Below are 15,032 nucleotides of genomic sequence, written 5' to 3'. Positions count from 1 at the left end.
TCGCAGCTTTTGGAATACAAAAATGCGTGTTCAATTGTATAACCAAAGCGCCTAAAAGTTCTGATCACTGTCAATCGTTCGTCAATAACGACATGACACATGTAGGACGCTGTGTGGACATGACACATGTGACGCTGTGTGGACATGACACATGTAGGACGCTGTGTGGACATGACACATGTAGGACGCTGTGTGGACATGACACATGTAGGACGCTGTGTGGACATGACACATGTAGGACGCTGTGTGGACATGACACATGTAGGACGTGTGTGGACATGACACATGTAGGACACTGTGTGGACCCGACACATGCAGGACGCTGTGTGGACACGACACATGTAGGACGCTGTGTTGACATCAAATCAAATCAATTTATTTTTGTAAGGCCCAAAATCACAGCACCCCGACTCTGGAACTCCCTCCCCCAACCTGTCCGCCACTCTCCCTCACTCACAACATTCAAATCCCGCCTAAAAACATACCTCTTCACCCAAGCCTATGACCTCCCCCTCCCCTAGCCTCCTCTACCCCATTGCCTACTCTTCTACCCCCTGTTACATCCCCATCTTTTTCTCTCTACTTCTTCTGTCTTGTTCATTTTATCTGTATATTAATGTGTTCTGTACGTGTTGTCCCCCCTGTCTGTAAATACCCCCCCCCTTTTTTATTATGTTCAGCGTCTTTGGGTCACTGAAAAGCACTATATAAATAAAAGTTATTATTATTATTATTAACAACAGTTGCCTCTGAGGGCCACAGGAGCTTTGGAGCTTATGGAGCTTTTAGGACCTGCTGCAAGCAGGAGTTACAGTAGTCTAATCTAGTCGTTACAAATGCATGGATAAGTTTTTCGGCATCACTTTTAGGCAGGATTCTTCTGATTTTGGCGATGTTGCGCAAATGGAAATAGGCTGTTTTACAAGCTTGATTTATATGAGCTTTAAATGAGAGCTCCTGGTCAAATAAGACTCCAAGGTTTCTTACAGTAGAACTGGAGGCTACACTGACATTGTCCAGTGTGACTATCTGCTCAGATAGAGCGTCTCGTAGATGCTTAGGGCCAAGCACAATGACCTCGGTTTTTTCAGGGTTAAGAAGCAGGTAGTTTAGTGTCATCCAGGTGGCTGTGTGGACATGACACACGTAGGACGCTGTGTGGACGTGACACATGCAGGACGCTGTGTGGACGTGACACATGTAGGACGCTGTGTGGACGTGACACATGTAGGACGCTGTGTGGACGTGACACATGCAGGACGCTGTGTGGACGTGACACATGCAGGACGCTGTGTGGACGTGACACATGCAGGACGCTGTGTGGAAGTGACACATGTAGGACGCTGTGTGGACGTGACACATGTAGGACGCTGTGTGGACGTGACACATGTAGGACGCTGTGTGGACGTGACACATGTAGGACGTGTGTGGACATGACACATGCAGGACGCTGTGTGGACATGACACATGTAGGACGTGTGTGGACATGACGAGTCCCGCTGCTGTCTCAGATCGAGTCTGAAAGTGGGAGGAGCCATGTGCTGTAAAGTTAGTGTCAGATTCAGACTCCGAGGTCAATAACTCCTAAACGCAAAAGTCTTTGCAGATCATTCACGTGCCACGATATTCATATTTACACTGCAAGTGACACAACCTCGTTTTTAACAATCAGATGTGTATTTTGGGCGTATATGTAAGAAAGTTGTAAATAAGGCCATCTGTCTGTGTTGATTCATTTGTTCAACAACTAATTTTATTTGCAAGTTTTGAAGTGTTTAAAAATGAATTTGTTAAGAATAGAATGTTTACAAATACATTTTAAATAAATAATCATGTTATATCAATGGAAAATATTGATTGTCACTTTCGTGTTGTGCTACGCAATTATCAAATTGCTATACAAATTTGAAAAAATTAACGGATTGTTTAGCAGCTGCTGCTAGACAAGTGAAAATCCTTAATCTGAACCCTGACGTCTGTCATGTCTGTGGATTGGTCCAGAGGTCTGTGACATCACGTCAGTCATGTCTGTGGATTGGTCCAGAGGTCTGTGACATCACGTCAGTCATGTCTGTGGATTGGTCCAGAGGTCTGTGACATCACGTCAGTCATGTCTGTGGATTGGTCCAGAGGTCTGTGACATCACGTCAGTCATGTCTGTGGATTGGTCCAGAGGTCTGTGACATCACGTCTGTCATGTCTGTGGATTGGTCCAGAGGTCTGTGACATCACGTCAGTCATGTCTGTGGATTGGTCCAGAGGTCTGTGACATCACGTCAGTCATGTCTGTGGATTGGTCCAGAGGTCTGTGACATCACGTCTGTCATGTCTGTGGATTGGTCCAGAGGTCTGTGACATCACGTCTGTCATGTCTGTGGATTGGTCCAGAGGTCTGTGACATCACTAACACTAACGTTTATGTTCATGGTGTTCAGTCCAGAGCCTGAACCAGGGGACGTTTGGTAGCCCGCTCAGCATGGCCAGTGTCAAGCTGAACAACCAGCCCAGCATCTCCACGGTAACCACAGGCCCCTCCATGATCGCCCAGGCCCAGGTGCCCCCAAACCAGCAGCCGCAGATCCCGCCCCCTGGACAGTCCGTGGCCAATCAGCAGCAAGCTCCTCCGCCGCAACAACAGCAAGCGCCGAACCAGGCGGCCACTGCCACGGGACAGCCCACTATGGTAAACACACACCAAATACTATAATATACTATATACCAATTACATACTATGGTAAACACACACCAAATACTATAATATACTATATACCAATTACATACTATGGTAAACACACACCAAATACTATAATATACTATATACCAATTACATACTATGGTAAACACACACCAAATACTATAATATACTATATACCAATTACATACTATGGTAAACACACACCAAATACTATAATATACTATATACCAATTACATACTATGGTAAACACACGCCAAATACTATAATATACTATATACCAATTACATACTATGGTAAACACACGCCAAATACTATAATATACTATATACCAATTACATACTATGGTAAACACACACCAAATACTATAATATACTATATACCAATTACATACTATGGTAAACACACACCAAATACTATAATATACTATATACCAATATACATGCAGTAAATCAAATATTGTGAACGTTGTCGCACGTGCTCGTTTATGACAAAGGGCAGGAATCAAAATAGTTAGAATGAATCAAATGTTTAATCCCTGTCAGTACAATTCTAATACAGATCAACAGAGCGCTTACCATCTGTCCCTGTCCAATGTGATGGCCACTCACACGGGCGCTCCGGACGCACTCACACGGGCGCTCCGGACGCACCGCTGTCCCTGCTCTGCTCCTGCATTTATAGCATCTCGATATGGGGCGTAATATGAAGGGTGACGCCTCTCTCAGTATTCTTCCCCCTGACTCCTTCCCCCTGACTCCTTCCCCCTGACTCCTTCCCCCTGACTCCTTCCCCCTGACTCCTTCCCGCTGACTCCTTCCCGCTGACTCCTCCCCCTGACTCCTCCCCCACAAAGAGGCGGAGTCATTGTGCTCTTGTTTCTTCCACAGCCTGGAGTTTCTGGAGCTCAGGGGAACTCAAACCCCATTGCACAAACCCAAGGGCCCAACAAGGTGGTGGCCTGGACCGGAGTGCTGGAGTGGCAGGAGGTAAAGTCTGACCCGCACGAGGAAAAAAAGAACGCAAACATATGTGTTGTTCTTTGCACAAAGAATATTTCTACAAAAAAGGACGGTCTTGGAACAGTTTAAACTCATCCAGGCGCTGGAACATTCCTCAGTACTGAATATTTGCCATGACAAAATACGTTTCATTAGGACCAGCAAGTACTTTTATACTTGACCTCCTGGAGCTCACACTGGGCCTCAGTAGAAACACAGACCTCCTGGAGCTCACACTGGGCCTCAGTAGAAACACAGACCTCCTGGAGCTCACACTGGGCCTCAGTAGAAACACAGACCTCCTGGAGCTCACACTGGGCCTCAGTAGAAACACAGACCTCCTGGAGCTCACACTGGGCCTCAGTAGAAACACAGACCTCCTGGAGCTCACACTGGGCCTCAGTAGAAACACAGACCTCCTGGAGCTCACACTGGGCCTCAGTAGAAACACAGACCTCCTGGAGCTCACACTGGGCCTCAGTAGAAACACAGACCTCCTGGAGCTCACACTGGGCCTCAGTAGAAACACAGACCTCCTGGAGCTCACACTGGGCCTCAGTAGAAACACAGACCTCCTGGAGCTCACACTGGGCCTCAGTAGAAACACAGACCTCCTGGAGCTCACACTGGGCCTCAGTAGAAACACAGACCTCCTGGAGCTCACACTGGGCCTCAGTAGAAACACAGACCTCCTGGAGCTCACACTGGGCCTCAGTAGAAACACAGACCTCCTGGAGCTCACACTGGGCCTCAGTAGAAACACAGACCTCCTGGAGCTCACACTGGGCCTCAGTAGAAACACAGACCTCCTGGAGCTCACACTGGGCCTCGATCCCTCACTTAACGACGTCGCTCAGAGTAAAACACTTTCACAAACACTCCGGTCAGTGCGATACATTTACTCGTTAGACTTCTGGAGTGATTTGTCCCGATGTCTGCGTCGTACGTTGCAGCTGCAGCAGTAAAAACTCATTTGAGAAATGAGTTGTTGATAAGTCTTGCTGGTGTCCCGCCCGCTCGCGCCCCCCACACGCCCTGATTGCTTTGTTAACAGCTCGTGATGCATTACATTTTGGCAGAATTGCAACCTTTCCCAGCTCCAGGTCTAATTCAAAGAATATTAGTTTAATCTGCAATTGTTTTACACTTTGACTGTGACGGACTTTATTGAGCGTCCAGGGAAATTACACACGACAATAATGAACAGCAGCTGCAGCAGCCGCATTCATTCTCATTTGTGTTTCTGGAAGTTCAAAATCGCCCAAAGTGATGAAGTCATAAAAAAAAACAAATACAAATATATTTAGACTAAAAGTACTATCAAAATTTCCCCCGGACGCACAGACGTTTGTAGGTGATCGCGGCCCGTTTCCCGCAGACGCACAGACGTTTGTAGGTGATCGCGACCCGTTTCCTCCGGACGCACAGACGTTTGTAGGTGATCGAGGCCCGTTTCCCCCGGACGCACAGACATTTGTAGGTGATCGCGACCCGTTTCCTCCGGACGCACAGACGTTTGTAGGTGATCGCGACCCGTTTCCTCCGGACGCACAGACGTTTGTAGGTGATCGCGACCCGTTTCCTCCGGACGCACAGACGTTTGTAGGTGATCGCGACCCGTTTCCTCCGGACGCACAGACGTTTGTAGGTGATCGCGACCCGTTTCCTCCGGACGCACAGACGTTTGTAGGTGATCGCGGCCCGTTTCCCGCAGACGCACAGACGTTTGTAGGTGATCGCGACCCGTTTCCTCCGGACGCACAGACGTTTGTAGGTGATCGAGGCCCGTTTCCCGCAGACGCACAGACGTTTGTAGGTGATCGAGGCCCGTTTCCTCCGGACGCACAGACGTTTGTAGGTGATCGAGGCCCGTTTCCCCCGGACGCACAGACATTTGTAGGTGATCGCGGCCCGTTTCCCGCAGACGCACAAACGTTTGTAGGTGATCGCGGCCCGTTTCCCGCAGACGCACAGACGTTTATAGATGATCGCAGCCCGTTTCCCCCGTACGCACAGACATTTGTAGGTGATCGCGGCCCGTTTCCCGCAGACGCACAAACGTTTGTAGGTGATCGCGGCCCGTTTCCCGCAGACGCACAGACGTTTGTAGACGATCGCGGCCCGTTTCCCCCGGACGCACAGACGTTTGTAGGTGATCAGGGTCCGTTTCCCGCAGACGCACAGACGTTTGTAGGTGATCGCGGCCCGTTTCCTCCGGACGCACGGACGTTTGTAGTTGATAGCGGCCCGTTTTCCCCCGGACGCACAGACGTTTGTAGGTGATCGCGGCCCGTTTCCTCCGGACGCACAGACGTTTGTAGGTGATCGCGGCCCGTTTCCTCCGGACGCACAGACGTTTGTAGGTGATCGCGGCCCGTTTCCTCCGGACGCACAGACGTTTGTAGGTGATCGCGGCCTGTTTCCTCCGGACGCACAGACGTTTGTAGGTGATCGCGGCCCGTTTCCTGCAGACGCACAGACGTTTGTAGGTGATCGCGGCCCGTTTCCCGCAGACGCACAGACGTTTATAGATGATCGCAGCCCGTTTCCCCCGGACGCACAGACATTTGTAGGTGATCGCGGCCCGTTTCCCGCAGACGCACAGACGTTTGTAGACGATCGCGGCCCGTTTCCCCCGGACGCACAGACGTTTGTAGATGATCGCGGCCCGTTTCCCGCAGACGCACAGACGTTTGTAGGTGATCGCGGCCCGTTTCCTCCGGACGCACAGACGTTTGTAGGTGATCAGGGTCCGTTTCCCGCAGACGCACAGACGTTTGTAGGTGATCGCGGCCCGTTTCCTCCGGACGCACGGACGTTTGTAGTTGATAGCGGCCCGTTTTCCCCCGGACGCACAGACGTTTGTAGGTGATCGCGGCCCGTTTCCTCCGGACGCACAGACGTTTGTAGGTGATCGCGGCCCGTTTCCTCCGGACGCACAGACGTTTGTAGGTGATCGCGGCCCGTTTCCTCCGGACGCACAGACGTTTGTAGGTGATCAGGGTCCGTTTCCCGCAGACGCACAGACGTTTGTAGGTGATCGCGGCCTGTTTCCTCCGGACGCACAGACGTTTGTAGGTGATCGCGGCCCGTTTCCTGCAGACGCACAGACGTTTGTAGGTGATCGCGGCCCGTTTCCTCCGGACGCACAGACGTTTGTAGGTGATCGCGGCCCGTTTCCCGCATACGCACAGACGTTTGTAGGTGATCAGGGTCCGTTTCCCGCAGACGCACAGACGTTTGTAAGTGATCGCGGCCCGTTTCCCGCAGACGCACAGACGTTTGTAGGTGATCGCGGCCCGTTTCCCGCAGACGCACAGACGTTTGTAGGTGATCGCGGCCCGTTTCCTCCGGACGCACAGACGTTTGTAGATGATAGCGGCCCGTTTTCCCCCGGACGCACAGACGTTTGTAGGTGATCGCTGCCCGTTTCCTCTGGACGCACAGACGTTTGTAGGTGATCGCGGCCCATTTCCTCCGGACGCACAGACGTTTGTAGATGATCGCGGCCCGTTTTCCCCCGGACGCACAGACGTTTATAGGTGATCGCGGCCCGTTTCCCCCGGACGCACAGACGTTTGTAGATGATCGCGGCCCGTTTCCCCCGGACGCACAGACGTTTGTAGATGATCGCGGCCCGTTTCCCCCGGACGCACAGACGTTTGTAGGTGATCGCGGCCCGTTTCCCGCAGACGCACTGACGTTTGTAGGTGATCGCGGCCCGTTTCCCCCGGACGCACAGACGTTTGTAGGTGATCGCGGACCGTTTCCCCCGGACGCACAGACATTTATAGGTGATCGCGGCCCGTTTCCCCCGGACGCACAGACATTTATAGGTGATCGCGGCCCGTTTCCCCCGGACGCACAGACGTTTGTAAGTGATCGCGGCCCGTTTCCCCCGGACGCACAGACATTTATAGGTGATCGCGGCCCGTTTCCCCCGGACGCACAGACGTTTGTAGGTGATCGCGGCCCGTTTCCCCCGGACGCACAGACTTTTGTAGGTGATCGCGGCCCGTTTCCCCCGGACGCACAGACGTTTGTAGGTGATCGCGGCCCGTTTCCCCCGGACGCACAGACGTTTGTAGGTGATCGCGGCCCGTTTCCCGCATACGCACAAACGTTTGTAGGTGATCGCGGCCCGTTTCCCGCATACGCACAAACGTTTGTAGGTGATCGCGGCCCGTTTCCCGCATACGCACAGACCTCGTCCTCATGACTGATGGAGGGTCTTCTCATCCCTCGAGCGTCGCTTTAATCAGGAGCTGGTTGATTTCACATTGATGCTTCATTAACGACGAGAGGCTGGAAAAAAGACGGGAAAACGATTGGTTTTATTGGAAAACGGAGAAGGTAAACGCAGCACAGTTTAGCATCTTTGTCGCTGTTGTCCTGCTCTTCTTTAGTTTCCATAACTATTCTTATTTCCAGCTAAAATCATCTGCCATTGGAATAACTATTTATTATTTAAAGTAACACAATTGTCCTTGAAATGAAACCAGTTAAATAGACCTTGACTGTTTTTATGCTGCTAAAAAACGATACTAACCAAAATAGATCAAAACGACCTGTATCTCTGTTGTATTCATCTAAAATACACATGACCCTTAACATTTCACCTCCGTTTTGTTCTTTTTTCTTCCTCTAGAAACCCAAAGCCTCCACCATGGACCAGAACACCAAACTGACCCGGTCACTGCCGTGTCAAGTCCACGTCAACCAGGGAGAAAACCTGTGAGTGTCTGACCACTGGGGGCAGTAGAGAACACACAGCTGTCTCTGGACACACGAGTCATTCTCTAACATGTCTTCTCAGGAACACAGAGAAGTGGCCCCAGAAGCTGATCATGCAGCTGATCCCTCAGGCTCTTCTGGTACGACATGACTTCAGTTCTATTTGATGTAAAAGCCAAACTGTGTGTAACTCTCTGTGTTCAGACCATGCTGGGGCCCCTAAGCCAAACTGTGTGTAACTCTCTGTGTTCAGACCACGCTGGGGCCCCTCTTCAGGAACTCCAGGATGGTGCAGTTTCTCTTCACCAACAAAGACATGGAGTCGCTCAAAGGCCTGTACCGCATCATGGCCAACGGCTTTGTACGTCCTCCACACCTGTGACTCAAGAACACACCACCAACCACCAAAACCGGGCCCTAGAGGGTCCCGGGAGCCTCCGGGCCCTAGCTAAAGGGTCCTGGGAGCCATCACAAGCAGCACCTTTAAACACGCACAATGACATAACCACTAGGTCCACTAGGGGGCGTGACAGATACAATCAATTAAACCGTTTAAGAAACTGATTGGAATGACCAAATATCAGCTCAATTCTTTATGAAATTCATTAATTTAATGTTCTCAAAACATATGTAAAATACTTTTTTAAACAGGTTCTTCTAAACTTTTACTTGGAGTAGATTTTCATATGTTATACTCAAATATATAAATGTACTTCATCCAGTACTGCATCCAGTCATGCAGTTCCTCTTCCCACCTCCAGAGGGAGCTCCTGCCCATGTGTTTGTCCTCATACACCACATTTCACAGTCATGTGCGTGTGTCTAAACCAGGACTAAACCAGGGTAAACCAGGACTAAACCAGGACTAAACCAGGACTAATCCAGGACTAAACCAGGACTAAACCAGGACTAATCCAGGACTAAACCAGGAATAAACCAGGACTAAACCAGGACTAAACCAGGACTAAACCAGGACTAATCCAGGAATAAACCAGGACTAAACCAGGACTAAACCAGGACTAAACCAGGACTAATCCAGGACTAATCCAGGACTAATCCAGGACTAATCCAGGACTAATCCAGGACTAAACAAGGACTAAACAAGGACTAAACCAGGACTAAACCAGGACTAAACCAGGACTAAACCAGGACTAATCCAGGACTAATCCAGGACTAAACCAGGACTAAACCAGGACTAAACCAGGACTAAACCAGGACTAAACCAGGACTAATCCAGGACTAATCCAGGACTAATCCAGGACTAAACCAGGACTAAACCAGGACTAAACCAGGACTAAACCAGGACTAAACCAGGACTAATCCAGGACTAATCCAGGACTAATCCAGGACTAATCCAGGACTAAACAAGGACTAAACAAGGACTAAACAAGGACTAAACAAGGACTAAACCAGGACTAAACCAGGTCTAAACCAGGTCTAAACCAGGTCTAAACCAGGACTAAACCAGGACTAAACCAGGACTAAACCAGCAGTATAAATGAGGCTAACATCTGTGCTCAGGCCGGGTGCGTGCACTTCCCTCACACCACGTCGCCCTGTGAGGTCCGGGTCCTGATGCTGCTCTACTCGTCTAAAAAGAGGATCTTCATGGGCCTCATCCCCAACGACCAGAGCGGCTTCGTCAACGGCATTCGCCAAGTCATCACCAACCACAAGCAGGTCCAGCAGCACCGCGCCGTAAGTGACCAGCACCTTCATCACATGTCCAGAGAACACATGTCCAGCACCTTCATCACATGTCCAGACAACACATGTCCAGCACCTTCATCACATGTCCAGAGAACACATGTCCAGCACCTTCATCACATGTCCAGAGAACACATGTCCAGAGAACACATGTCCAGAGAACACATGTCCAGCACCTTCATCACATGTCCAGACAACACATGTCCAGCACCTTCATCACATGTCCAGAGAACACATGTCCAGCACCTTCATCACATGTCCAGAGAACACATGTCCAGAGAACACATGTCCAGCACCTTCATCACATGTCCAGAGAACACATGTCCAGCACCTTCATCACATGTCCAGACAACACATGTCCAGCACCTTCATCACATGTCCAGAGAACACATGTCCAGAGAACACATGTCCAGCACCTTCATCACATGTCCAGAGAACACATGTCCAGCACCTTCATCACATGTCCAGAGAACACATGTCCAGAGAACACATGTCCAGCACCTTCATCACATGTCCAGAGAACACATGTCCAGCACCTTCATCACATGTCCAGAGAACACATGTCCAGCACCTTCATCACATGTCCAGAGAACACATGTCCAGCACCTTCATCACATGTCCAGACAACACATGTCCAGCACCTTCATCACATGTCCAGAGAACACATGTCCAGAGAACACATGTCCAGAGAACACATGTCCAGAGAACACATGTCCAGCACCTTCATCACATGTCCAGACAACACATGTCCAGCACCTTCATCACATGTCCAGAGAACATGTCATACATCTGCATTGAGACGGCCCCTAGATGGCGTTAGAGTGCACTTTCTGTGTTCATATTCTACACATATTCAACATTATACACATGACACACTCTCAATGACCTCAGATGGCCCCTGATGCCTGCAGAGACTTTTTCTTATGGCCCCTAACGCCCGCAGAGAACCTTGTGGCCCCTAACGCCCGCAGAGAACCTTGTGGCCCCTAACGCCCGCAGAGAACCTTGTGGCCCCTAACGCCCGCAGAGAACCTTGTGGCCCCTAACGCCCGCAGAGAACCTTATGGCCCCTAACGCCCGCAGAGAACCTTATGGCCCCTAACGCCCGCAGAGAACCTTATGGCCCCTAACGCCCGCAGAGAACCTTATGGCCCCTAACGCCCGCAGAGAACCTTATGGCCCCTAACGCCCGCAGAGAACCTTATGGCCCCTAACGCCCGCAGACTCTTCCTTATGGCCCCTAACGCCCGCAGACTCTTCCTTATGGCCCCTAACGCCCGCAGACTCTTCCTTATGGCCCCTAACGCCCGCAGACTCTTCCTTATGGCCCCTAACGCCCGCAGACTCTTCCTTATGGCCCCTAACGCCCGCAGACTCTTCCTTATGGCCCCTAACGCCCGCAGACTCTTCCTTATGGCCCCTAACGCCCGCAGACTCTTCCTTATGGCCCCTAACGCCCGCAGACTCTTCCTTATGGCCCCTAACGCCCGCAGACTCTTCCTTATGGCCCCTAACGCCCGCAGACTCTTCCTTATGGCCCCTAACGCCCGCAGACTCTTCCTTATGGCCCCTAACGCCCGCAGACTCTTCCTTATGGCCCCTAACGCCCGCAGACTCTTCCTTATGGCCCCTAACGCCCGCAGACTCTTCCTTATGGCCCCTAACGCCCGCAGACTCTTCCTTTTGGCCCCTAGCGCGGCTCCCAGGTGATAATGACTCTGCGGCGCTGGGGAACAGAGCTACATCGTCTGCAGCATTAAACGCCATTGTTATTGACATTTGATTTAGGCGGTGGATATCCAGCGGCGGCTAATGAGGCTAGCTTTAGCTACAGTTAGCTCATTATCTCTCTCTAATGGAATTGTAAGTGCCCCGTGCGTCCAGGCATTACGGTAAATCTGAAGCTGCTGTTTTATGCCTGGAATTTAAATCTGAAGTTATCGCGGTAATTGTGGCTAAATAATGCAGCAATCAAACCAATCTGAGTCCACAGCAGACCTCTGTGTTTATACAGCCCACAGCAGACCTCTGTGTTTATACAGCCCACAGCAGACCTCTGTGTTTATACAGCCCACAGCAGACCTCTGTGTTTATACAGCCCACAGCAGACCTCTGTGTTTATACAGCCCACAGCAGACATCTGTGTTTATACAGCCCACAGCAGACCTCTGTGTTTATACAGCCCACAGCAGACCTCTGTGTTTATACAGCAGACCTCTGTGTTTATACAGCCCACAGCAGACCTCTGTGTTTATACAGCCCACAGCAGACCTCTGTGTTTTTACAGCTCTATATAAAGTGTATAAAGTCATATTTCTCGTGCTTTGATCAGGTTCAGTGCGATACGCAGGGACATTTACAGACACATTTTAGCTTCATCTTCTAAACCATTATCAAGAAAATCGACCAAAATAAATAGATATTCTTTGTTTTTAAGTCGATAGTAGTTCAGTTTGTCTGAGCCAATAGCACGGCTCTGGTCTGACACCAGCTCCTCCCAGTTCACACTGTTAAAAACACGCTCAGCTTTAGATAAACCTCTGTGTTTCACTCGATAAGCGTTGTCATGGAGACGAAAACAGAAGTGAATCTGCATCTAACACACAGTTTGGAGTGCAGTGTGGGTCATGGCACAGAGCGTTTAGTGGAGTGACTGGTCAGCAGCCGGACATGTCCACCAGCAGCTCTTTCATGGATGAAGATGACGCGTGTTGTGAAAGGCCAGCGCTAAAGTGTGTAAAAGTACTTTAATAAGCTGGAATAGTGCGTGTAAAGCTCTGTAAAGTGCTTACGCCTCACTGTAGCGCCCGCCGTCATCGCCGCTACATAAAAGACGTACGGTTTGGGTTCCTTTGATCATGTGACGGTAAAGCGCTCACTCGCTCAGCACATTTGTCCACAGTTTGAAGCCCGTCCGTCGCTTGAGAGAGAGAAGTGTCCATGCTGCATATTTGTGGCAGAAAAGAGCTCCCGGGCGCGAGCGGAAAGCGACTACGCGGCGCGATCGTGCACAACACACGTTTGATATCTTCAGACGTGATGGCGTTGTTCTCGGAGGCTGCGCCGCACAAAACGGCCGTAAACGCAGCTACAGTCGAAACGAGAGGTCTTCAAACGAGTCCTCTGTGTTCAAATGAAGGTGGACAGCTGATTGTAAACCCGGTGTGAGTGTCTTCTGTGTTTTTTGTGGACCGTTCTCGTGTTTTAGGCCCTTTCTAGCATTTTCACTGTTGTAACTAAAGGAAGATTCTTTTCCAGTGTTGGTCCAAAACACTTTTACTCAAACCGAGGGAATTATTCTACCACTGCTGCCACAACAATACACACTTGATTTACACTGGATGGATGATTGTCCTGCTGCGTGTTTGCAGCAGCCTTATGCGTCTGAGAGAAACACATTTACCACATTCATGATCCTCTCTCTCTCTCTCTCGTGTATCGCTGCATATTCAATCCTGCACGGCTCCTCAGACTCTGTGCTCGTGTCTGATCTCAGACTCTGTGCTCGTGTCTGATCTCAGACTCTGTGCTAGTGTCTGATCTCAGACTCTGTGCTCGTGTCTGATCTCAGACTCTGTGCTAGTGTCTGATCTCAGCGCACGCTCCTCAGACTCTGTGCTCGTGTCTGATCTCAGACTCTGTGCTCGTGTCTGATCTCAGCGCACGTTCCTCAGACTCTGTGCTAGTGTCTGATCTCAGACTCTGTGCTAGTGTCTGATCTCAGACTCTGTGCTAGTGTCTGATCTCAGACTCTGTGCTAGTGTCTGATCTCAGCGTACGTTCCTCAGACTCTGTGCTAGTGTCTGATCTCAGACTCTGTGCTCGTGTCTGATCTCAGCGCACGCTCCTCAGACTCTGTGCTCGTGTCTGATCTCAGACTCTGTGCTCGTGTCTGATCTCAGCGCACGTTCCTCAGACTCTGTGCTCGTGTCTGATCTCAGCGCACGCTCCTCAGACTCTGTGCTCGTGTCTGATCTCAGACTCTGTGCTCGTGTCTGATCTCAGCGCACGTTCCTCAGACTCTGTGCTCGTGTCTGATCTCAGACTCTGTGCTCGTGTCTGATCTCAGCGCACGTTCCTCAGACTCTGTGCTAGTGTCTGATCTCAGCGCACGTTCCTCAGACTCTGTGCTCGTGTCTGATCTCAGCACACGTTCCTCAGACTCTGCTCGTGTCTGATCTCAGACTCTGTGCTTGTGTCTGATCTCAGCACACGTTCCTCAGACTCTGCTCGTGTCTGATCTCAGACTCTGTGCTAGTGTCTGATCTCAGCGCACGTTCCTCAGACTCTGTGCTCGTGTCTGATCTCAGCGCACGTTCCTCAGACTCTGTGCTAGTGTCTGATCTCAGACTCTGTGCTAGTGTCTGATCTCAGACTCTGTGCTAGTGTCTGATCTCAGCGTACGTTCCTCAGACTCTGTGCTAGTGTCTGATCTCAGACTCTGTGCTCGTGTCTGATCTCAGACTCTGTGCTCGTGTCTGATCTCAGCGCACGTTCCTCAGACTCTGTGCTCGTGTCTGATCTCAGCGCACGTTCCTCAGACTCTGTGCTCGTGTCTGATCTCAGCGCACGCTCCTCAGACTCTGTACTTGTGTCTGATCTCAGACTCTGTGCTCGTGTCTGATCTCAGCGCACGCTCCTCAGACTTTGTGCTCGTGTCTGATCTCAGACTCTGTGCTCGTGTCTGATCTCAGCGCACGTTCCTCAGACTCTGTGCTAGTGTCTGATCTCAGCGCACGTTCCTCAGACTCTGCTCGTGTCTGATCTCAGCACACGTTCCTCAGACTCTGCTTGTGTCTGATCTCAGACTCTGTGCTTGTGTCTGATCTCAGCACACGTTCCTCAGACTCTGCTCGTGTCTGATCTCAGACTCTGTGCTAGTGTCTGATCTCAGCGC

At 50.5% G+C, this 15,032-nt stretch overlaps 1 protein-coding gene across 1 annotated transcript in view; it reads left to right on the top strand.

Annotated features, from left to right (window-relative positions):
* med25 (mediator complex subunit 25) overlaps nucleotides 1-15,032 on the top strand; it is a 43,541-nt gene that overhangs the window by 18,816 nt on the left and 9,693 nt on the right. The window contains exons 10-15 of the mRNA XM_072443798.1: nucleotides 2,436-2,683; nucleotides 3,584-3,682; nucleotides 8,343-8,428; nucleotides 8,511-8,568; nucleotides 8,682-8,789; nucleotides 9,950-10,126. Of these exons, the coding sequence (XP_072299899.1) occupies nucleotides 2,436-2,683; nucleotides 3,584-3,682; nucleotides 8,343-8,428; nucleotides 8,511-8,568; nucleotides 8,682-8,789; nucleotides 9,950-10,126 (776 nt within the window). The remainder of the gene's footprint in view (nucleotides 1-2,435; nucleotides 2,684-3,583; nucleotides 3,683-8,342; nucleotides 8,429-8,510; nucleotides 8,569-8,681; nucleotides 8,790-9,949; nucleotides 10,127-15,032) is intronic.

The sequence above is a fragment of the Eucyclogobius newberryi genome, unplaced genomic scaffold (genome assembly GCF_026437365.1).
Source record: "Eucyclogobius newberryi isolate DKJ021-1_F unplaced genomic scaffold, fEucNew1.0.hap1 SCAF_13, whole genome shotgun sequence".
NCBI classification, from domain to species: Eukaryota; Metazoa; Chordata; class Actinopteri; order Gobiiformes; family Gobiidae; genus Eucyclogobius; species Eucyclogobius newberryi.
This window is presented reverse-complemented; position numbering and strand designations above follow the sequence as displayed.